General features: G+C 42.6%; 1 protein-coding gene across 1 annotated transcript in view; it reads right to left on the bottom strand.

Moving 5' to 3' along the window:
• The window catches only part of LOC120495013 (ADP-ribosyl cyclase/cyclic ADP-ribose hydrolase 1), a 274,489-nt gene that overhangs the window by 232,770 nt on the left and 17,432 nt on the right, over positions 1-24,287 (bottom strand). Inside the window, exons 3-4 of the mRNA XM_089125633.1 lie at positions 5,179-5,317; positions 3,711-3,793 (exon numbers count right to left, since the gene is read on the bottom strand). Of these exons, the coding sequence (XP_088981759.1) occupies positions 3,711-3,793; positions 5,179-5,317 (222 nt within the window). The remainder of the gene's footprint in view (positions 1-3,710; positions 3,794-5,178; positions 5,318-24,287) is intronic.

Here is a 24,287-nt window from a genome sequence, read left to right as displayed (position 1 = left end):
GTGGGGAGTCACGTGGCGTTCGTTGGCATTTAGCGCGAGTGTTTGAAAGGCTTAAAGTCTTTGAGGTGACGTTACCCGAGGAAATAGTTCGGCAAAGTCCATTTCCTTTCCTGGAAGACGAACTGGGTAGTCCATTTGAGTAAAAGACGAAACTTTAGACGAACAAAAGGAAAGATCCATGGTTGGATCAGAGTCCCGTGAGGTTTACATGCTGAAACAGCGCTGGAAAGTTCAGAAGCGCGTGGGCGGAGCCGCGCTCCCACATTTATCACCTTGGAGAAGTCCATCCCCTTCCTGTTGGCTGGAGCCAATCGGAGAGTGGATGTTGCACGCGGGAAGTCTTCTTTTATGGTCCTTTGTTCCTCAGCGCACGCTTCTCGTGGAAGGGGGTGTGTTCAATGAGGATTTTATAGTAAAACAATTTTGAACTTCATTGGCAGTAAAACAATCAAAAATACCCTTTACTTTACATCTCCATGCATATTCGAGTGTTTCATTCAATAAGCATTCTAGAGATATCAAGGAACATTATGTTATATCAAAGGAATATACACTTATGTTTAAAATGCATGACGAAGGTATTTTTAATTTCTATTTACGCTGTGACCAAACTAAGTTATTTCACTGTGACATGGGGAAGACACATATACATAAAAACCTTTGAAAACATTTTGTTGAATGTTTTTAAACACCAAAAGTCCTTCTCTTTGTTCAAAAACATTCCACACATTCCGATGTGTGGGGGAAGGGAAAGGCTTGTGTGTGCGTGTGTGTGTTTCAGAAAACCCCTGGGGGTGGATTTGATTCGCCTGGCCAAAATCCTTACACAGGAAATTAATCCTATAAGAGCGGACTACGGCATGCCTGCCCAACGATGATCCTTGAGGGACATTCATCATGTTTGTAGAGTGGGTTTCTGGTAATTTGCGAATCTCTGTTCTCTGTGGTGTGACCCGTTGCAACATATTTGACTTTGACATTTTGAAATTGTGCTGTATTATAAAACGTCTGGGAACACCTGTTTTAAATTATATTGTTATGATTACTGTCTTGTGTTCCCCTGGTCTTGAGTTGACTTTTTGTAGTCCTTTGTAGTTTTTCATGTTGATTAGTTGTTCATTCCTGATTATTCCCGGATGTGTCTTGTTTGTCAATCACCTCTTGTAAATAACTACCCCAGTTTTTGTCATGTTCTTTGTCTGGTATTGTCCTTCTATGGATGTTTACTTGTGTGCTTATTGTCAGTTTGGTTTGCTTTCCTTGCCCATGTCTGGTTTGCCTTCCTTGCCCATTAGTTTTGCTTGAATTTACTTTTATCATGATCGTTTGGTGTTCATGGTCTCATTCCATGTTTCCTAGTTTCTCTTTTGGATTATTATTTAGCTGCATGTGGATCCCCTTTTCTGCCCGTCTGCCTGAATGCCTATCCATAACAGATCGACTGACCACACCAGCAGTCAGTTCATAAATGGCCCCCATGGCAGTGTCAGGGTGGGCAGCAAGTTCAGGGACGACCTCTGTAATCGTGTCAGGGCAGACAGGAATGTCTGAATGTTGCACTGGAAGCTACCAAGGTAGTCCCTAGGTGTCTGAAACTGTCTTCCAGTGTGTGGGAACCACCGGTGATGTCATTGCGAGCAGCTGGCAGACCAACAAAATGGTCCCCAAGTCTAGCACAGGTAGTCCCAAGGTCGGGAGTCTCTGAGGTTCTTCCTCCATCAGATGCACTACCTGAAATGGCAGTTCCTATCTTGTGTATTTGGGCGGCACATGCTTCTCCAAGTCCTTCCTAGGTAGCGGCGTTTGCTACAAAACCTCCAGGTGTGGCGGCGTACACTTGTGAACTCTCTTTTTGCCCTGACATGACCACAGAGGTTGTTCCTAAACTCCCTTCTCTGACACAGACACAACCATGGTTGTACATGAACTTCCTGTCTGCCCAGATACGACAACAGAAGTCATCCCTGAACTTCCTGTCTGCCCTGACACGATTACAGAGGTCGTCCCTGAACTCGCTGCCCACCCTGACACTGCCATGGGGGCCATTTATGAACTCTCTGCTTGCACTGTATGCCCAAGGAGACCCTCTCTGAACCCATATTCACTGTGATGGCCACGGAGGACATTTCTAACTTCTCTGTTACAGTCCCTTCTGCTCCACCTTGGTGGGCTTGTTCTCCATTGTGGTTGCTTCAAGCCCAGTCTGATCTGCCATGGTGGTTATCAGTCCTGTAAATTCTGCTGTGGTGGTCTTCTGCTCTGTCATGAGGGTCTTCAGTCCCATGTGCTTGGCTGTGGTGGTCATCTGCTCATCCGTAAAGGACTTCAGCTCTGCTAAAATGTGCTTCAGTCCTGTTAGCTCCACCCTGGCCACCTACCCTCCTTGCTCTGCCCTGGCTCTCTGATACTTCTCAGTCTCCACTTCCACCACACTGGCCTGGCCCTCCATCCCTCCCCCAAGGGTCTCCTGTCTTGTGTTCCTCTGGTCTTGTGTGGACTTCTGTTATTTCCTGTTTTGTGCTATGTTTTGTAGTCCTTTATAGTTTTTCTTGTTGATTAGTTCTCAGGTGTGTATTGCTTGCCAATTACCCATTGTCTATGATAGTGATGTTACGTATGACACTGAAGCTTCGATGCGCGTATCACATATGCGACACAATTTCTAGTGAAGCCCCGTATCGGGGTGTGTATTGGTTTTCCCAGAGTCACGTGATGGATGACAAATGAAGCCTCACTTTCTGTCAGATCACGTGCAAGTTTCGCTTTGGGTGTCAGAAGGCTCGAACTTTAACGAGTCAATGCTGCCTCGGTCTGGTTGATGGGTGTTTGAGGAGAGTGCTGTACTTTGAAAGTTAATAAATATAATTCATTAAATAACCAAAATTTATTTTTCACCACTTTGTTATTTGGTTTTTTGGTGTTGGTATTTGTGTTTAGGGTGGGATTAGGAACGAGGGGATAGGGTGTTGGTGTTCGGAGTTTGTATTAGAGCAATGGCAACAGCCAAAAAAGGGTTATAGAGTTGTGTGTGTGTGTACAGAGAGAGAGAGAGAGAGAGAGAGAGAGAGAGAGAGAGAGAGAGAAAGTAGGCTTAAAGTAGTATTAAATCTTATTGAATAATATAAGCTTATATTATATTTTATTGTCACACTTTAATGGGAAAATGAATTTATCAAATGAACAAATCAAACACAAACATTTAATGTTTTTATTTGTACACATAACATTGAAACTCTGTAGTGTGTGTTGTGGTTGCTTCATCTGCCAGAGCTTCTGGCTGCTTTATTTTAAATAAGCACCAGATGGCGCTGTTCTCGACACTCTCGAAGCTTTGAATCTTTTCCCGGAACAGTCAGGGGAAAGCCTCATTGCTTCATGAAGCTTCATTTCCCCATCCCTAGTCTATGACTACCCCAGTGTTTCTCATGTTTTTTTGTCTGGTGTTGTCCTTTTATGGATGTTGCATGTTCTTGTTGTCAGTTTTGTTTGCCTTCCCTGAACTGTGTCTAGATTTATCAGTTTAGCTTGGATTTACTTTTTTATTATGTTTTTTGAATAAATGTTTGCTGTTTATGCTCTCATTCCGTGTTTCCTAGTTTCTATTTTTGATTATTATTTAACCCTAAATGCATGTGGATTCTTTTCTCTGGCTGTTTCCTTACCTGCCTGAATGCCCATACACAACAAAAAATGTATTGAACAAAACTTACATTCTGAGAAGCTTGCTTCCATAGTGAGTACACAGGATGGTTCAAACAGGATGACCATTCTGGACAGGACTGGTAGTCAAAACCTTAGAGCAGAGAAAAAGGACTTTAGGGACCGTTCGGTATTTATGGAAAGGTCCACCGGAGGAAAATAGGGGAGGGTCATGTCTTTTTATTCTTAGATGAGGGGAGGGTCATCCAACTTTCTTAGTCTATAGGGGAGGGTCACCCAACTTTTGTATTCATCAAAACAGGAACATTTCAAAGTGGCTTGTTTGGTGCATATTTTTTCCATGTAGCTCTCTCGGTCTCGGCCCCGGGGCCATCAGTGTCAGATGGGTCTGACCCAACAAAAATCAATCCGAGTGGCGCTGTTTGACAGTCCGCGCGTGCTTCAGTATGCGCTCAGAAAAAGTGCATTAGAACAGAACGGCAAAGAAAATGTTTACCCAGCAAAGCTTTAAAGCATGAGCAAATAATGAACTTTTGTTATTGTGAATAAGTGCATTGTCCTGTGTGTGTAACTCTACCGCTGCATTAACATGTGATGTGAATATACGTCGAGTGTATTGGGACTGAGGCGCCCGAACTACAGCTGATATAATGTGCGCTGTAACACGATACGACCATATTTTAGTTTCCATCCTTATTGCGTTTCCAGAAAAGTGTTAGTGAGTAAATCTGAGCTGTAGGCTGGAATTCGTGAGGTGTGTGCGCTGTGCGGTTGAATGAGCCGGTTTGTCGATCTATCTGAATTTTGATCAATCAGGAGCTGATGAAATCCACAGAAGAAAGACGAAAATGGCCGTGAATTTGGACTATTGAAAGGGAAGCATACTACTTATGATTTTAGTATCATAATGATTAATAAATGCATGCACAATTATCAGTGAACTTGATAAATGTTGCAGATATGTTACATAAGAATGTCGTTACATAAACGCGTCACCATGCACTGCATCAGCACCGAAAACATGATTTAAAAAAAAAAAATTCAAATCGACTCGTGATACGAACCAAATTGTAGGTTAGGTCTATCGTACTACAGATTGTAGGTTAGGTCTATCGTACTACAGCCCTAGTAAGATGATAAAGCAGGAGTTTAGTCGTTCAAATCTCCTCCGGTGGCCCCTTAAATAAATAACGAACAGTCCCTTAGTAGTCTTTAAATGATTTACAATTACAAAAACATGAATATAAAATGTGTTCAGTGTAATGGAGGCCAGCTAGTAGTTGCCGTGCAAGTAAACCACACTCCTCTGATCTCAATAAGCGCTCTAGCGACAAATGCTAGAGGCTGCAGTCTTTAGCATCCTTGTTAGAGCGCCCGACTCTCATGCCGGAGACCTGGGTTCGAGGCCCACTCGGAGCGGGACGAGTGGGACCCGGGTGTAGGGGCTACATCAGCATAATCTGTTCTCTGTCCATGTAACATCAGAAAAGCAGTAATTGTACTATCTTTTGATTGTACCTCTGTCTCTCTCCTGCTGTCCACACCAGATCAGATCGTTGAACATGAATCCCACCAGTGTGTCTTCTAATGTCCAGAAGGGTCCTGTGATGGCTACATAGCTGTGCATGAGGTCTCTCGTCTTACTCCAGAAGAGCAACTTTAAAGATAAATCATGTCAATTAATCAGTCTTTGTAAATATTTTGATATGGGTAACAGCCTACCATAATTCAAAATACTTTAGACATTCTACTACCTGTAATTAACTTTGCAACTACAGTAATTGTAATTAATCTCAACTACCAGTCATTGGAGTATTACTGTATTAGTAGACTGCCTGTCTAATTTTTGGTAACAGCAAAGAACGTATATTGACAAGAAGTGAAAGCCAATAGAACGTTCCATTGCAACACCAGCGCCCAGCAGCACCCCTACACTTCCGCCATTTCGGGGTGAAAGCGACTCGGTAGTCATATAATATATATTTAGTCCAGTGCAGAGATCATTTTTAGGTTGAAATAATTAGGCTAGGTGATTATTTAACTCACAACAGTTAACTTTATAGCAGTTAAAAGAAGTTGCTACTTAACTGGGCTTTTACCCCCACATAACTTGAGACAGGGAAGTTCAAGGATTTAATTCATTATATTACTCTCCAAATTAAGTGTAAGGCAAGAATAAAGTGATATCAGTTCATAAAGTTATAATAACAGTAGACCGTTTCCCGGGAGGTACACATAACGTTAATTACAAAAATAAGTTATCAATGAAATAAATTAATTCAGCAAATAAATGTTGTACTAAAATGTAAATGTTTGACAATAAATATATAACAGCAATAGAATAGCAATAGAATTTTTTTTTTGCAGTACAACTTAGCCTATCTTATATTAATGACCGTTAAAGCAAGACTATGTAAACAAACAAAAAAATACAGCCAATGTCCAAAGTCACTGTGGCATTATAGGATAACAGACACAGCGCATCAATGATCATCATGTTTGTAGCATGATCCAGGGGATTAAAACGTCCAAAATATATTTCAGTCCTAGTGGAGTTGGTAACTAATAATAGTAGTAAAAGTGTAAAGTTGCATACAATGGAAATACTCACTAATGCAAGAAAAAACTACCTCAAAAACTGTTATCTGTGCTGTTGTCCAGTAACTCCAGTTGGAATTTTCACCCCGAGATGGCTGCCGCGCTACCGAAGCGCCATCTAGTGGCTGTTACCAAAAAAGCATCAGAGTTTCGCCTCTTGTTCTTCTATTCTCTTTGGTAACAGTTTATTTCGATGGTTCCCCAGAATTATACTATGGGCTATGGACCATAACCCTTAAAGAGGCAAGAGTGGAAAATGCTAAGCAAAAAATTTCATTTAATTTTTTATATAATCTGGACTTAAAGGAGTAGTTCACTTTTGACAAAACTTTTGCTGATAATTTACTCACCCCCATGTCATCCAAGATGTCCCTGTAATTCTTTCTCAGAATTACAAACAGCAAACAGTCGAAAACAAATTAAGGTTTTTGATGAAAACATTCCAGCATTTTCTCCATATAATCTCCATTCCAGCATTCTCTGGGAACCAAACGGTTCAAAGTCCAAAAGACACTTTCAGCACAAACAGCAAACTGTTCAAAGGGCTTTAAACGATTCCAGATGATGAATAAGGGTCTTATCATGCGAAACGATCGCTCATTTAAAGGGACATATCATGCAAAATCCACTTTTTTAGCCCTTAAAAGCATGATATGTACCTTTTAATAAATAAATAACAAAGTTTAAGTTTTATAAGCTCAAATGCTCGCCTTGCTCTGTTCTGTGACACACATTTGTGACTCTACTGTTCGAACTCGTTCATCAAAATGAACAAATCTTTTTCCGAGTCATTTGGTTCATTCAACGAATGAAACGAACGAATTGACTCGGAAAAATATTCGCTAAACAACAAAAAGAACAACATATTACTTATTTTTTTTCCTTCAGAACCTAAAGACAATGTTCACAATTAATGTTAGCAGCATTCTTTTTTTTTTTCAGAAGAAAAGTATGTTTAATATATATTTACTTATCTAAATATCTGCACCACTGGCAGCCACGCTGGATTTAGGTCAGGCTGATTAATTGATCACAAAACAATTTAAGCAAATCATGTGACCAGCATACTCAAGACAGATCAAGCTGTCATAAGTGATAAAATATCTGATGAAAAAAATCTTTCTTATGCCCCCAAAAATACAATAAAACGATGCATCTCGTTAGACACGTCGCCTGTTTTAGGGATAAGAAGCAAGTTCCTGTACTTGCTCTGCAGGAGCAGCTGCAATAATCAACAGCAGCAGCAATTCAGCAGCAGTGTATCTATTGGGCCACTTCAGGGATCTACACTACAGCATAGTCTATTTCACCAAGACTAAACACATTAACATTGTCATATCTATTACCATCCTAAAAAAATATCGTCATGACAGAAATTAGATTATTTAGATCACACCACTCTAAAAACCTTGATACCTTTGAGAAGTAAACTGACATATCAGTATTCTCAAACAGAAGACTATCGCTCCCAGATAGCAAACCGACATTGAATCAACGTGGAAATATGACATCGAAACAACGGTGATCTGACATTGTTTTGCTCATCGAATTAACGTTGAACCAACGTCAGATGCGTCATTCTTTCAAAACTTACGGAAAATCAACTTGAAATCAACGCGTTGTTTCAACGTTATGAAAGCAAACCAATTTTCGAATTCATTTAGCTTGAAGAATGCCGCGTCTGACGTTGGTTCAACGTTAATTCGATGAGCAAATCAACGTTGTTTCAATGTCATGAGAGACGTCATTTCCACGTTGATTCAATGTCAGTTTGCTGTCTGGGCTGTGTCATCCAAGAATCTCTCTAAAAAAAAATATTATAATCACAACTTGAACACTCGTTGGTATACAGTGTAAAAAGGATAAAAGAACTAACACATCCCCACAAAGCAAGCAGTCTAGGCTCAATGTGTCCTCAGGCTGGCACTGTTGGCCTCCTTTCTGCAATGGCATGACGATGCACAGCAATGGCATCATGTCAACCAGAGCTGGGCCATGTGTGGCAATGGCGGCAAAACACATATGGGCTGAATGTTGGTGAGAGGAGTATGGCCCAGATCAGTCCATTGATTATCTGTCCCAAATCAGAAATTGTGAGCCATTTAAATGCACTTTCCCACATAGGAAATTGAATCTGGCCCAGCTCTGTTCCAAAAAAAAAAAAAAAACATTTTCCTCAGTCCACAAGAATGATGGCCCTAGTTGTCACAGTCCTCCGTCTGCACCAGTCTGTCTTGTCATCAGCACTACACTTCCCAGGATCCTCTTGTCTCCACTCCTGAACTCACTCCCTCATCAGCCACCTGTTCCTCGTCTTTATCATCTGTGTCACCTGTTCTCACCTCTGATTCCTGCTTGTATTTAGTTCTCCCTCATTCAGTCAGTCTTTGTCGGTCAATGTTGAAAGTCAAATGTGAGCTGTGTTGCATCCCGTGTTCCTGTCTTCCGGCCTGTTTATTATATTAAAAGCTATCTTTATTGTGACTTTGGTCTCCTCCGGTTCCTCAGCCTGCACCACACCCTAGTGGCCCAGATCTGAATTTAAAACTAGGACCACAAACGGGTTAAAATGGCCTGATTCCAGCCAATTAATAACCTGTAACTGGGACTGCACTGGGCCTGTATTGATACAGATTCTCCTGAAGATTTAGATTATAGCAGAAGAATTTAATACTTTAATGATAGGCAGCCAATGCAGTGTTGACAGAACCGGGCTAATATATGGTCATACTTCCTGGTTCTGGTTAAAACAGCGCCCACAGTGTCTGATTTCAGAAATCTTTTAAAAACCTACTTGTACTCTTGTGTGTTCAGTGTCTTGTGAATTTTTTTTTAATCTTCATATGGATTTAAATAGCTATACTTTGTACAGCACGTTGGTCAACCAAGGTTGTTTTAAATGTGTTTTATAAATACAATAAACCTGAAACTTGAACTCGAGCTGCTGCGTTTTGTACTAGCTTTAGTTTGTTTATTCAGCGTGCAGGGCAACCACCCAGTAGAGCATTACCCTAATCGGTAACACTTTATTCGAAGGGGTGTGCATAACACTGACATGACACTGTCATAAACATGACATAACACCTGTCATGAACATGAAGGAGTCTTTATGAATGTTTATGACTGTTGTCATTAAGTGTCATTCGGTAAATTGACATTGTTTAAAATGTCTTTATTATGACAACTTGACATTAACAAAGACAAAAATGTCTTTGTTATAACAACTTGACATTAACCAAGACAAAAATGTCTTGATTATGACAACTTGACATTAATAAAGACAGAAATGTCTTTGTTATGACAACTTGAAATTAACCAAGAAATCATAACTACTCCAATGTGTTCCACTTTACTTGAGGTAAGGGGAAATGAAAGCTTTAGCATAAGTTCTGCCAGGAAGACTTAATTACCGCGTCATGTGTTACCTTCAGGTTATCCAATCATGTTCTTATTCTTGTGGTATAAAAGATCGGTACTTACACATGTTTGAGTTCGCAGATGCCGACGCAACAAGTAGATGCTGTCGCATTTATTCATGCTCTCGATCAGTCGCCAGGCAACATGTTTCAGGATATTTTGCTTACAATTTGCGAGATCCGACGATGTCCCGCCCTATTTCCTACCGCACGTCGAGGTTCCTGCGCTCAGTCTTCGCATCTTCCCGTAGACACAGCGTCCTCGGAGAGTTTTGATCAGTTAAGGCCGAGAAGTTCTGGCTGTCTTTAGGCTAGAGCACTCCAGAACCACGCTGTCTGCACAGGTGCCATTATTATCCCGCAAATCACAGACCCACCGACATGAATCAACAACTCTGCAAATCACGAGACGATCTAGCTCTCACCGGTTCAAGTTCAAACTCCCCTCCAAGGCTTTCAATTCGTTTTGGTAGGCACAGCACCTCCACCTGCACTGTTAATGTGTCCTCTACATGATTAAACTTCATTCAGGTAAGTATTTCTCCATGGCTTCCTACACGTCCGAGCAGAAATCATGGTTAAAATTGGCGTCCACGATGACGTGGCGCTATCTGATCATTACGGCTGATCTGCACACTGCAGACGGGCCGGATAGCTCGCCTTACGCCGCCTTCACACTGGCAGTGGAAATCAGCTCCGTAATACGCAATACGTTCCCAACGGACGTCGTACTACACAGTGAAAAGCGTCGGACACGGGTAGAACAAAAATGGCGGAGAGATTCAAGTTTGATTCTGCGTTCTGTATGATCTCTCGGATGAGGGTTATGCTGCGTGAGGAAAGTTGCTCAGGACGTTGAACGTTAATTCGATGAGCAAAATCAACGTTGTTTCAATGTCATGAGAGACGTCGTTTCCACGTTGATTCAATGTCAGTTTGCTGTCTGGGTTATAAACGTTAGAAAGTCATGAAAATAAAAAATGACATGAAAATTTATCGTTATAAAATCATTATTTATTTTAATAAAAGTTAATAATTCAGGTTTGTTTATCAGTACCATAGCAACGCTCAACTTCCGCTGGAATTGTCGGATAGGAACCGTCCGTAGCTTTTCGCATGAGTTCAAATTTTTGAACGCATCCGGATGACCAACAGACACGATTTTCTTCGCACCGCACTCGGTCGGACCCGTTTCGGACCCATTCGCATGCGGTCTGCGAATCTCCATAGGAAATGAATGACTTCCGGTCGTTTCGCAGCCGCATCGGAGCTGATTTCAACTGCCAGTGTGACGCCGCCTTCACACTGGCAGTTGAAATCAGCTCCGTAATACGCAATACGTTCCCAACGGACGTCGTACTACACAGTGAAAAGCGTCGGACGCGGGTAGAACAAAAATGGCGGAGAGATTAAAGTTTTATTCTGTCAGTTCTGTATGATCTCTCTGATTAGGGTTATGCTGCGTGAGGAAAGTTGCTCAGGACGTTGACATGTCAGGTCAGCTAAAAAATGTGATATAGTGGTCAATAGTTCAATGTCTACCTCCAATTTAATTGTATTAACTGCCCTTATAAACGTTAGAAAGTCATGAAAATAAAAAATGACATCACAACTTATCGTTATAAAATCAATATTTATTTTATTAAAAGTTAATAATTCAGGTTTGTTTATCAGTACCATAGCAACGGTCAACTTCCGCTGGAATTGTCGGATAGGAACCGTCCGTAGCTTTTCGCAAGAGTTCAAATTTTTGAACGCATCCGGATGACCAACGGACACGATTTTCTTCGCACCGCACTCGGTCGGACCCGTTTCAGACCCATTCGCATGCGGTCTGCGAATCTCCATAGGAAATGAATGACTTCCGGTCGTTTCGCAGCCGCATCGGAGCTGATTTCAACTGCCAGTGTGAAGGCGGCGTGAAGGTGGCGTAATGCTCGTACCAAGCAAAGTTTGCGTTTCCGTCAGTCTGATATTCCACATTTCAGTCGTGATCTAATAATATCAGCATTGTCAATACCACGCTCTCATTTGCAGTTTACAAATACCTACTAACATCTGTGTAACTGATTTAAAAAAAAAAATAATAAAAAAAAAAACATGTAACTGCTCGAGTTCTTAAGAGCTCTATACTTATGCAATATCACGGGTCACGCTCGTCATCACGTCTGCTCACTTACCAGAGTTCGGTTGCGTGTGCGTTTAATTAAAATAAATAAATAAATAAACCTGAGCGAAAGAGAGCAAGTTTATCATTTGGCCGTTATGCTTATTCTGCAGTGATCATATCTACAATGGCAGCAAGTTATTAATTGCGTAAACTAATTCACAAACAACTATTTCACCATATTAGGCTATACTTTAAATTCATATTAAGTCATTTAATATTTAATGACTCTACAACATTTGAATTGTGTACAATCGCTGTAATACTCAACCTTTCTGGTGGCTACGTAATCCATTGAAATGTGTGATCGGAATAAGAATTAATGTGAGGGGTGCTTTCACATTAATTTTCAGAAAATGCAGTCTAAAGAATCAAGGCAGCTGCGTGGCTTTGGTTAAAGCCACATATACTTAGTCAAAACTGTTAACTCAGTAGAACTAATAGTCATATTACCGTAGTATTATTTACGAGAAGTCAGTGAAGGAGACTCCAGAGACATTGTCTTCGCTCTACTGTATGATTTACTTTTTCATGTATCATTCTATTCAAGAGTCTCAACTGGGTGTGGCCAGCGATCTCCCTGCATGAATGGGGCTATTTCTGCAAGAGCAACTCAGGAGCCATGTCAGTCATACTTCACACCTGAGAAAAGGATTCCACAATCAAGAGACAACAGATCATGTATCACTTAGAGTCTCTTTCACGTACCGATCATGGCCGGCTGTTCCTTCATTGTATACAATTATGAAAATTGTAATTTAATATTTTGTCCATTCATAGTTCATTTTCAGGCATCCAAATTCACGCAAGTATTTTAATCCTAAATTTTTTCAAGTCTGTTCACTGTACCTTCTCTGTTGCTTAAGGCATAGCAAACCTATGACTTATAAAAGTAGTCAAAGTTTCAACAGCACGTTTGCAGCTTCGATTAACTATCACCGCAATTTAAAACTTGTTCTGTCAATCAGAATCACACAGGATGGAGTCTCAAGAAGTGTCAACTTAAAGTCATCATTCCATCGATGAAATATGTAGCTCATGCGTTGCTATCTCTAGTCACCGATTAGGTTATTCTGTCTCATCATCTATATTGTAAATCATGTCCTGTTGGCAGGATGCATGTAAATTTAGTTGTGATTCACTAACCTGGAGGATGTCACTAGCTCCTACCAGCACTGTTATAATCTTTAAAAGTAATTCTCAAATGAATTTTTCTCACTCTTTTAAATTTGAGTGTGTAACCTTGCAGTTGTTGGTTATGCTTGAACGGCAGTATTACACTCCAAGTCAGAAGCAAAATCCATTCAACCCCTTCGATTACGTCTGTCTGCAATGGTCTCTTTTTCTAATGTTATTCAAATTGTAACTGTCTGTCACAGCATTCATGGCTCATACATTCAGGGGATTATCTCCAGGAGTTAATACTCCGATTTTCCCCATGGTCTTCTCTAATTACGTTTATCCCTTATTTCCTTCCTCTTTTTCTCAAGAACCAAGAATGACTATAAAGGTCTGTATCACATTATCAATTTATAAATTTGCAAATTCTGTCCATTCTCATCTATGGTAAAATTTTGATTTATCATAACTAACGGAGCACTACCTTCTTAACCTGGTTCGGGTCTCGTCAGTTCCGACCTCAATAGCTGCAGTCTATCCTCCTCCCCGTGTACTACCATTCCTACAGGACTGGGGCTGCCATGATAGTGGCTGAACTTGGTAGTTCTGTTGCAGCCATCAAAATCCTCGGCAGATGGTCTCCTCTGCATTCGAGTCATAACTAAGAGCTGATCCAATCATCCTTGAAGCCCAGCAAGCTCTTCGTGATATTCAGGTAAATTCTATACAATTACTGGTGGTGGTATCAGGCAATGGCCTCGCGTGGCCTTGTCTTCAAGCGGCACCGTAGCCATATATTTATTCATATACAATTAAACCTTGTCTTGTCTGGCCCATTATGGCTATATCCGTGTGGTCTATGGAGACCTGTCTATGTCTGGCCATCGTGGCTATATCTGTGTGGTCTAATGAGACTGGTATGTGTCTGGCTTTCGTGGCTGTATCTATGGTATATCGAGACCTGTCTATGTCTGGCTATCATGGCCGTATCTGGTATATCAAGTCCAGTCTAAGTCTGGCTATCGCGGCTGTATCTGTGGTCTCTCGAGATCTGTCTATCATGCCTATATCTGCGTGGTCTAATGAGACCTGTCTACGTCTGGCCTATTGTGGCTGTACCTGTGGTCCATCGAAACGTCTATATATACCTGTATCTGTGGTCTAACGAGCCTGTCTATGTCTGGCCTATGGGCTATACGTATGTATGCATAAGTTCCGCATTTTCAGTTTCGGTTGGGAAGATTAAAGCGAAGGAAAACCGAGGAAACGGGATTATGGCAGAGCCTTTAAAATTTACTGTCCTCTCGTCTTTGAAACAAAACCTTCATATGTTCAAATGTAAATTTTATATAGTTATGTTTATTTAGTTTAAAAAATCTGTTTTCATGACTAACGTTGCTTTTGTAAAAACATGGAGTATAAAATTTAATATAAATTATCGGTACTGCATTGGACTCTACAATCGGCGGAAGTTATTGAGCATCCTTAAACCTTCACCGGAAATCCCGCCGTGCATAGAGCCCATCGTGGCTGTATCTGCAGTCTATTGAGACTTCTCTATGTCTGACCTATTGTGGCCGTATCTGTGGTCTATCGAAACCTTTTCTATGTCCAGCCTATCGTGGCTATGTCTGGTCTATTGTGGCTGTATCTGTGGTCTTTCGAGACCTGTCAATGTCTGGCCATCGTGGCTGTATCTGTGGTCTATCGAGACCTGTCTATGTCTGGCCATCATGGCTATATATGTGTGGTCTATCGAGACCTGTCTGTGTCTGGCCTATCGTGGCTGTATCTGTGGTCTATCGAGACCTGTCTGTGTCTGGCCTACCGTGGCTGTATCTGTGGCCTATCGAGACTTGTCCGTGTCTGGCCTATCGTGGCTGTATCTGTGGTCTATCGAGACCTGTCTGCGCCTGGCCTACCGTGGCTGTATCTGTGGTCTATCGAGACCTGTCTGCGTCTGCCTATCGTGGCTGTATCTGTGGTCTATCGAGACCTGTCTGTGTCTGGCCTACCGTGGCTGTATCTGTGGTCTATCGAGACCTGTCTGTGTCTGGCCTACCGTGGCTGTATCTGTGGTCTATCGAGACTTGTCTATGTCCGGCCTATCGTGGCTGTATCTGTGGTCTATCGAGACCTGTCTGTGTCTGGCCTACCGTGGCTGTATCTGTGGCCTATCGAGACTTGTCCGTGTCTGGCCTATCGTGGCTGTATCTGTGGTCTATCGAGACCTGTCTGCGCCTGGCCTACCGTGGCTGTATCTGTGGTCTATCGAGACCTGTCTGCGTCTGCCTATCGTGGCTGTATCTGTGGTCTATCGAGACCTGTCTGTGTCTGGCCTACCGTGGCTGTATCTGTGGTCTATCGAGACCTGTCTGTGTCTGGCCTACCGTGGCTGTATCTGTGGTCTATCGAGACTTGTCTATGTCCGGCCTATCGTGGCTGTATCTGTGGTCTATCGAGACCTGTCTGCGTCTGCCTATCGTGGCTGTATCTGTGGTCTATCGAGACCTGTCTGTGTCTGGCCTATCGTGGCTGTATCTGTGGTCTATCGAGACCTGTCTATGTCCGGCCTATTGTGGCTTTATCGTGTTCTATTAAGACCTGTCCATGTTTGGCCATCGTGGCTATATCTGCGTGGTCTAACGAGACCAGTATGTGTCTGGCTTTCGGGGCTGTATCTACAGTCTATCGCAGGGTTCGCCGGTCTAAGTCCTGGGGGGGTGCCGGCCCTGCGGCGTTTGGCTCCGGCCCTGATCAGGCACACCCGAGCAAGCTTATCAAGGTCTTCAGGATCAGTAGAAACTCACAGGTGCGTGTGTTTTGATCGGGGTCGGAGCTGGGCTCTGGTGGCCCTCCGGGGCAGAGACTGGTGAACCGTGGTCTATAGAGTCCAGTCGAAGTCTGGCATATCGTGGCGTATCCGTGGTCTATCAAGACTTTTGTATGTTGGCTATCATGGCTGTATCTGTACGGTCTATCAAGATCTGTCTATGCCTGTATCTGTGGTCTATCGAGACCCGTCCATGTCTGGATTATCATGATCATATCCATGTGGTCTACTTAGTGTATACATATGTAACGGAGTTTAAAAGAATGTTTATAAATTCATGTATAAATTGGGAAAACTCGACATTGGCTGTTACGTCTCTTGCATCAGCGTGCGTACCGTCATGGGCGGAGCTACGTCACCAGCAGCAGACTCTCATATCTCGTGCTGCTGGTAAGTCGCATTTATAAGCGCTGTGTCATAAAAATGAGTTTATATAGTCCTTAAGTGCAATGGATGGATTTTATATTACACACAAGTATACATTAAACTGTTAGTCACTATTTTTGTCAGTCGAGTTGAATATCTCTGATTCGCAATGATAAAATGACGTGTGTGTGTGTATGGTAATCCTCTGACGAACTCTATTTATTCTCATTTAAGATGTCTTGAGCAGCGTGATGCATTGTTAACCTGCCTTTGTTGGTGTTTGTCCCAGGTATGTTTTATTCGGATTTGTCGCGTTCTGTGTGAAGTTATTTTAGTTAATTTGAGTGTTAGCCCTAACTCACGTGTCGGCACACATGCTCACACGTGCTCGCACGTGCTGATCCGTGTAACCGTGCCATTTAGGGTCTGTGCTCATTTTCAGTGTTTCATTTAATTATGTAAAATGATGGTTATTCAAGATTATACTTCTCTGTATTTGTGAAGTGATAATGAGAACAGAGAAAATGATTTATATTTTCTTTAATGTGTTTTATTTTGGTTTTTACTCCACTATATGTTCACGATCACCCTGTAAAAATATTAGTGAGCAGACTCTCATATCTCGTGCTGCTGATGTCTTGAGCAGCGTGATGCATTGTTAACCTGCCTTTGTTGGTGTTTGTCCCAGTCTGTTTGTCCCAGACCCAGTAAAGTGCATCTGTGAGTAACCATCCACCTGATCTCAGTGTGATTACATCCGCACAAGAACACACCAGTCACATTGGTGCCGTGACCCGTTGTTTCTTCAATCAAGATGGCTCCTGAAGCGACCGAGGGTTCATCTTAAAGTTTCCGCTGGAGTCAGGTGGACACAGTTTTGCTCAGGAACGTTTTTTTTTTAAGAAAAGACACTATTTTTATATAGAGACATTTGCATTTAAGCGACTTGCAATATTTGCAAAGGACAATTTGCTATACAGTGAATTGCAAATTCAAAGTTTTTGATTTATTGTATTCATTTTTTTTACGAGTACTGTTGTTCATCATGAATGGGTTTGATAACTGTCACACTCCAGTCTGTAGAAGTAAAGGTAGAGGATGGGGTTTATTGAGAGTGCCAGAGTCATTACAGTTCAGTGGGCCTGATGTACAGAGTGACGCTCATGTAGTCGTAGATAGTCACAGCCCAAATTCAGATCCATTGGGTTTTGAGGGCCCATCTACGAGTTATGATTCACAAAATCCGAGACAGCAACAGGGTGTGTTTTCGTCTACTCCATACCCTAATGCACAGCCCCCAAATGTAGTCACCGCTATGACTGACATAATCAGCCAGGTTGGTCAGCAGATTGCTGATAGCATAGTCAACAGACTAAGCCCGACACACAAAGTTGACTCACCTTCAGTTGATGATTCCACCAGAAGTGTAACTGCTGATGGTGAAGCTTCACAAATGATGGACCTGATGCGAAGCCAGTTGTCTTTTTCCAAAAATGTGAGAGAACCTCCTAGCTTCAGGGGAGGAGTTTCTGATGCTGTTGACTTAAATGAGTGGATAGACATCATGAGAGACTATATTAAACGCAATAATTTGAGAAAAGAGCATCAAGCGGAAGAGATTATGATTCACCTAAGAGGCAAAGCAAGGGACGTGGTCAAGTTTGGCATAAGAAACTGTGACATTGACATTGTGCATAACCCTGATGCGATCTTTAGCATTCTCAGGAAACACTTTGAAGCTGCTCCTTGCTCTCCTCTCCCGCTGGCTGACTTTTATTCCACCTTACCCAGACCAGATGAAGATGCCTTCGAGTACTGGATCAGGCTAAACCGTGCTGTTGACATCGCTGCTGAGCGTTTGAAGGAACAGGGTAAAGTACTGGATTGTCCTGGAACCGAGGTAACCCGCATGTTCATCAGACACTGCCCATGTAGAGAGCTTGCAATCACCTTTCGGTCTAAGACAATTGACGCATGGACTGTGCGAGAAGTTCAGGATATTTTGAATGAGTATCACTCAGATTCCAGTCTTGTATCCACAGTAAGAAAAACAGCACCCACTAAAATACCTGTGAACAGAACCGAAGTGGAACTGTCATCTGCAGCACTTCCAGCTCCTTATGATGTTCAGCAGTCCAAGTCTCTGGAAGCATCTGCATTGGAGCGTGTCATGAGCTTACTGGAAAAAGTCCTGTTAAGAGAATCTGACAGCAAAAAGCCAGGTACACGTTTGAAGCCCAAAGTGAGTCTTCCAAGAGTGAAAGGCCTCAATGATCTGCCCTGCACTGTCTGTTCGAGCCCTGATCATTCTGGGCTCACGCATTGTCTTGACAAGAAGTTGTGCTTTCAGTGTCACTCTCCTGATCATTCCCGCTTTGTCTGTCCTGAGAGGGTGTCATCACCCTCTTCCCAAGGGCTGGGAAACTAGAAGATCTGCGTTCAGAGGAGGACAGCGTGGATCGTGACTTTATTCCTCCAACCCAGTGTTGTATGGATGATCCATCCTCAGTTTATAGTCTTTCTAGTTCCGTTGAGCCTGCAGGGACAACTGTAATATTTCAGAACACTCACAGAGTACAGCGAATTGATAGTCTGTTTTACACACCAGCGACACTATGGGGCGACCTTCAACTGAAAGCTATGGTTGACAGTGGCTCCATGGCGTGCACGATGAGTGAAGCTGCTGAAAGTCTCTTGTTACAACACAAGCCAAACCTACAAAAGTTTCCTGCTGGTGATGTTGTCATAATTGGTTGTGGCGGACAGCGTGTTACCCCAAAAGTGAGGTATGAGCTTGAACTCTCAGTTTACGCATGCAAGATGGTTGTTCCAGTCTTAGTGGTTCCAGGCCAAACCGACGATTTGATTCTGGGCAGCAATGCTATCAAGTGGCTAATTCAAAAAATGAAAGAGACTGATGGATACTGGAGACTCGTGTCCAACACTGTTAACTCAGAAGATGTTGAATGTCACCAATTCCTATCTCTGCTTTCTAACGTGGAACGATGGAAGGGTGAAGACATGCCTGATAAAGTGGGCACAGCCAAGTTGAAAGAGAAAATAGTTCTAGAACCACACCATGAACACCTTGCCTGGGCTCAGCTTCCTGAGTCAACTTCTGTTTCTGTAGGGAGCACAGTCATTGTCGAGCCTACCCTGTGTAAATGCCGTCCAAGGAACGTGATTATAGGAAGAGTCATCACACCTATGTGGGGCAGTAGATGGGTGCCTTTCAAGATAATGAACCCTACAGACAAAGTTATCGTCATTAAGAAAAACAAAAAGATTGTGGACGTTTTTACCTGTATCGCCGTGGAGGAGTTGTCTACAGCTGAGTCTTTGAAGTGTAACGTTCAGTGTGCTGCAAGTTCTACAAGTCATGTGCGAACCAGTGATGAGAGAAGAAACATGCTGGATAAATTAGGACTGCAGGATCTGAATCTGGATGCTTGTGAAGTGTCAGAGGAATGGAAGGATAGGCTTCTGAATCTCATTGAGAAGTATGAGTCGACCTTTTCACGTGGAAAAATGGATTGCGGAGAAGCTACTGACTTTGTTCACAAAATCCACTTGGTGGACGAGAAGCCATTTCGACTCCCTTATCGACGTGTAGCCCCCAGTCACTATGATAAGCTGCGCACTGCCTTGAATGAGATGGAGGTTAAAGGCATTATAAGGAAGTCTCAGAGTGAATATGCATCTCCGCTAGTATTAGTATGGAAAAAGAACGGTGACCTTCGTATCTGTACTGATTTTAGATGGCTGAATGCAAAGACAGTGAAGGACGCTCACCCACTCCCACACCAAGCGGATGCACTCGCAGCTTTGGGAGGTAACGTTTTCTTTTCGACAATGGACTTGACTTCTGGCTTTTATAATGTTCCCTTGTTCGAAGAGCATAAGAAGTACACCGCTTTCTCCTCTCCGTTCGGCCTTCATGAGTACAATCGTCTACCTCAGGGTTTGACCAATAGTCCGGCTACCTTTATGAGGATGATGATGTCCATTTTCGGGGATGAGAATTTCACAAGTCTTCTCTGCTACTTGGACGATCTGATGGTTTTTGCTCCAAGTGAACAAATAGCTCTTGACCGGTTGGAACTGGTCTTCTCACGCCTGTCTAAACACAACTTAAAGCTAGCGCCGAAGAAGTGCATGTTCCTCAGGAGATCTGTCAGATTCTTGGGACACATTGTCACTGGGAATGGTGTCCAGACTGACCCAGAAAAGGTGAAGGTGATTAGTGACATCCAGACTACCGATCTCATGGAAGCAGATGGCGTGACCCCTTCTCAGAAGAAGATTCGTTCTTTCCTGGGCATGATCTTGTATTATCAGCATTTCATTATCGACTGTTCTGCTAAGGCAAAACCTCTTTTCAAACTTCTATCAGATCGTTCAGAGAAAAGACCTCAGAGAAAGTGTAGCCGTGTGAAGAAGCCGCTCAGTGCTGTGAAACTCTCACCCGTGGATTGGACTAGTGAGTGTCGAACTGCTTTTGAGTCTTTGAAGCAGGACTTGTTGCACAGTGTGACTCTAGCACACCCAGATTTCAGTCACGACTTTATTCTCTCTGTTGATGCTTCATTTGATGGGATAGGAGCTGTGTTATCTCAGGTGCCGCCTGGAGAGAAGGTTGCACGTCCAGTTGCTTTCGCCAGCAAAACACTCTCCAAGTCTCAGATGAACTACCCAGCACATAGACTCGAATTTCTGGCTTTAAAGTGGGCTATTTGCGACAAGTTTAGCCACTGGTTAAAAGGGAGACATTTCACTGCATGGTCTGATAATAACCCACTGACGTATATTCTTACCAAACCCAGATTGGACGCGTGTGAACAGCGATGGGTGGCGAAGCTTGCTGCATTCGACTTTGACCTGAAGTATGTGCCAGGCACAAAGAACATTGTTGCAGATGCCTTGAGCAGAGAACCCTTTGTCAAGTCTTGTGTTAGCCATCGTCTGTTGAAAGAACCATACGTGTCTCTCTTGGATGAGGTAAATGGAGTTGTTACAGGAACCGTGCAAGATGCCTTTCGTGTCACTAACAACTGTCAGAATGTCGAAGCTACTGGTAATGGAACTGAGAACGAGCTAGAGGATAACGCGAATGACTCGTGTCCTGGATCTGTTGATGCTGCTGAAGTTTCTGCTGTTCTAGGTGCTCACTGCGATGGTGGAGTCAGTCCATTGCCCGTGACAAGTCCGACGTCACTCCAGCTTCCTGATGAAGACACATCTGTTGCAATCCCGTTCTCAAGACTCTCGAATCTCCAAGAGTTGGACAATGTAGTTGGTAGAGTCCTCCACTATGTTCGGAGACATAAACGTCCTTCAAAGAGTGAGAAAGTAAAGGAACCTAGCTCTGTGACAGCCCTTTTGAAGCAGTGGAAAAAGCTGAAGGTTCGTAATCATGTACTGTACAGAGTCAAGAGGGATCGACTGATGAACAAGAAAATCTTTCAGTATGTTGTACCAGATTCCCTGAAGCATGACGTCCTCCGTGGTGTCCATGATGCAGCTGGACATCAGGGTGGTGCAAGAACTCTCTCTCTAGCAGCTGAAAGGTTCTTTTGGCCAGGAATGAGTAAAGACATCAAGCTCTATGTGAAGAACTGCCAGAGGTGTGTTGTTGGAAAAACCCCTGAGCCAGATGCTCGTGCGCCCCTTGAGCATATTCGCACCTCTGAACCTATGGAACTAGTATGCATCGACTTCTGGAGTGCTGAACAGACTTCAGGGAAGGTTGTCGATGTCCTAGTAGTGACAGATCATTTTTCTAAAATGGCACATGCCTTTCCTTGTCACAATCAATCAGCCAAACAAGTTGCACATCGCCTTTGGAATGACCTCTTCTGCATCTATGGATTCCCAAAGAGAATACATTCGGATCAAGGTGCAAACTTTGAAAGTAAGATCATTAAGAATTTGCTTGAGATGGCTGGTGTTCAGAAGTCGCACACTACACCATACCACCCCATGGGTAATGGTATAGCAGAACGTTTCAATAGGACATTGGGCAATATGATTAGAGCTCTTCCCGAGAAATCTAAGGCGAGGTGGCCACAGCTTCTAAGAACTTTAACCTTCAGTTACAACTGTACTGTGCATGAAACCACTGGGTTCGCCCCTTTCTATCTCATGTTTGGGCGTATTCCGAGATTGCCGATCGACATCATGTTTCAGCATGTCCTTTGTGATGAGAAAGTGGTCAGTCACCATGAGTTTGTCACTGCACTGAAAAGAGATCTGAGCGCAGCTGGTGAAATAGCCCGGAAACACAGTCTCAAAGAGCAGAACCGTCATGCCGTTCTTTACAATCGGAAAGTCAGAGGTTCATCCTTGCAAGTGGGAGATAGAGTTTTGCTGGCTAACCGTGGAGAGAAAGGCAAGAGGAAAGTCTCGGACAAGTGGGACTCTGTTTTGTATGAGGTTCAATCAGTGAAACCTGAGATTAATGTGTACAGGATTAAGGATGTTCAGAGTGGCAAAGAAAAAGTGGTGCACAGAAATCTATTGCTGCCAGTTAATTTCTTATCATGGGATGACGGTGAAGAATCAGTTCGATCAGATTCTACTGATGCTACCTGTGGAAGTGCTCTTGAACCCGCTCTGATGGATGATTCGGACCCTGTTTCAAAGACATCAGAATGGTTACTGCAGATGGATGGAACGCATGCCAGTGAAGATCTGCAAGATGCCAGTTGTGGTGATTCAGATATGTCTGATGAGATGACTCCTGAGTGCTCTGGCAATGATCAATACAGTCCGGAACCTGAGCAATATCCTCAGCTTGCTGAAAGTGCAGAAAATTTGCCTGCAGCCATACCAAATGAGTACCCCAGTTGCTTGCCTGAGCCTGATAATAGACTTGACCCTGTCATTTGCAGTCAACCCACAAGTACTCTTAGGGACCACGTCACTACACGATTAGGGAGATCAGTTAAGCCCCCTAACAGACTTATTTGTGAGATTGACAGTCAGAAAATTGTGGACAGTAATTCGAAAAGTGATCCACAAGTTATTTTTCAAGGAACTAACTTTGTTGTTGAGTTGTTAAGGAACATTTTTGTTTAAATTGACTGAGGCTAAATAATGATTCATATTTGAGAGTCAACTACTTTGAAGTGAGTTTTTCTTGACTTTGAGAAGAGTCTGTTGTTTCCATCTAAAGATATTTGAAGAGCAGAGATACATTTGTAATTACTAGGAGCGTGTAGACTGCACCTCCTATAGTCTGTGTTAAGTGTGGAACCTGGTACCATTTCATTCTTACACATTTCCTAGGGAAGAGATAAATTCTGACTTACTGTATTGTAAAGCTCTTTTACTCACATTTTTTTTTGTGCAATCTCTACTGTATATTTAGTTTGTTACATATGCTGGTTCTAGCCCAATTTAACAAGAATTTAGGGGGGGTGTATGTAACGGAGTTTAAAAGAATGTTTATAAATTCATGTATAAATTGGGAAAACTCGACATTGGCTGTTACGTCTCTTGCATCAGCGTGCGTACCGTCATGGGCGGAGCTACGTCACCAGCAGCAGACTCTCATATCTCGTGCTGCTGGTAAGTCGCATTTATAAGCGCTGTGTCATAAAAATGAGTTTATATAGTCCTTAAGTGCAATGGATGGATTTTATATTACACACAAGTATACATTAAACTGTTAGTCACTATTTTTGTCAGTCGAGTTGAATATCTCTGATTCGCAATGATAAAATGACGTGTGTGTGTGTATGGTAATCCTCTGACGAACTCTATTTATTCTCATTTAAGATGTCTTGAGCAGCGTGATGCATTGTTAACCTGCCTTTGTTGGTGTTTGTCCCAGGTATGTTTTATTCGGATTTGTCGCGTTCTGTGTGAAGTTATTTTAGTTAATTTGAGTGTTAGCCCTAACTCACGTGTCGGCACACATGCTCACACGTGCTCGCACGTGCTGATCCGTGTAACCGTGCCATTTAGGGTCTGTGCTCATTTTCAGTGTTTCATTTAATTATGTAAAATGATGGTTATTCAAGATTATACTTCTCTGTATTTGTGAAGTGATAATGAGAACAGAGAAAATGATTTATATTTTCTTTAATGTGTTTTATTTTGGTTTTTACTCCACTATATGTTCACG

This window comes from Pimephales promelas, chromosome 22, assembly GCF_988280905.1.
Source record: "Pimephales promelas chromosome 22, fPimPro1.hap1.1, whole genome shotgun sequence".
In the NCBI taxonomy this organism is placed as follows: domain Eukaryota; kingdom Metazoa; phylum Chordata; class Actinopteri; order Cypriniformes; family Leuciscidae; genus Pimephales; species Pimephales promelas.
Note: the sequence above shows the minus strand (reverse complement) of the source record. Positions and strands in the feature narration are given on the sequence as shown.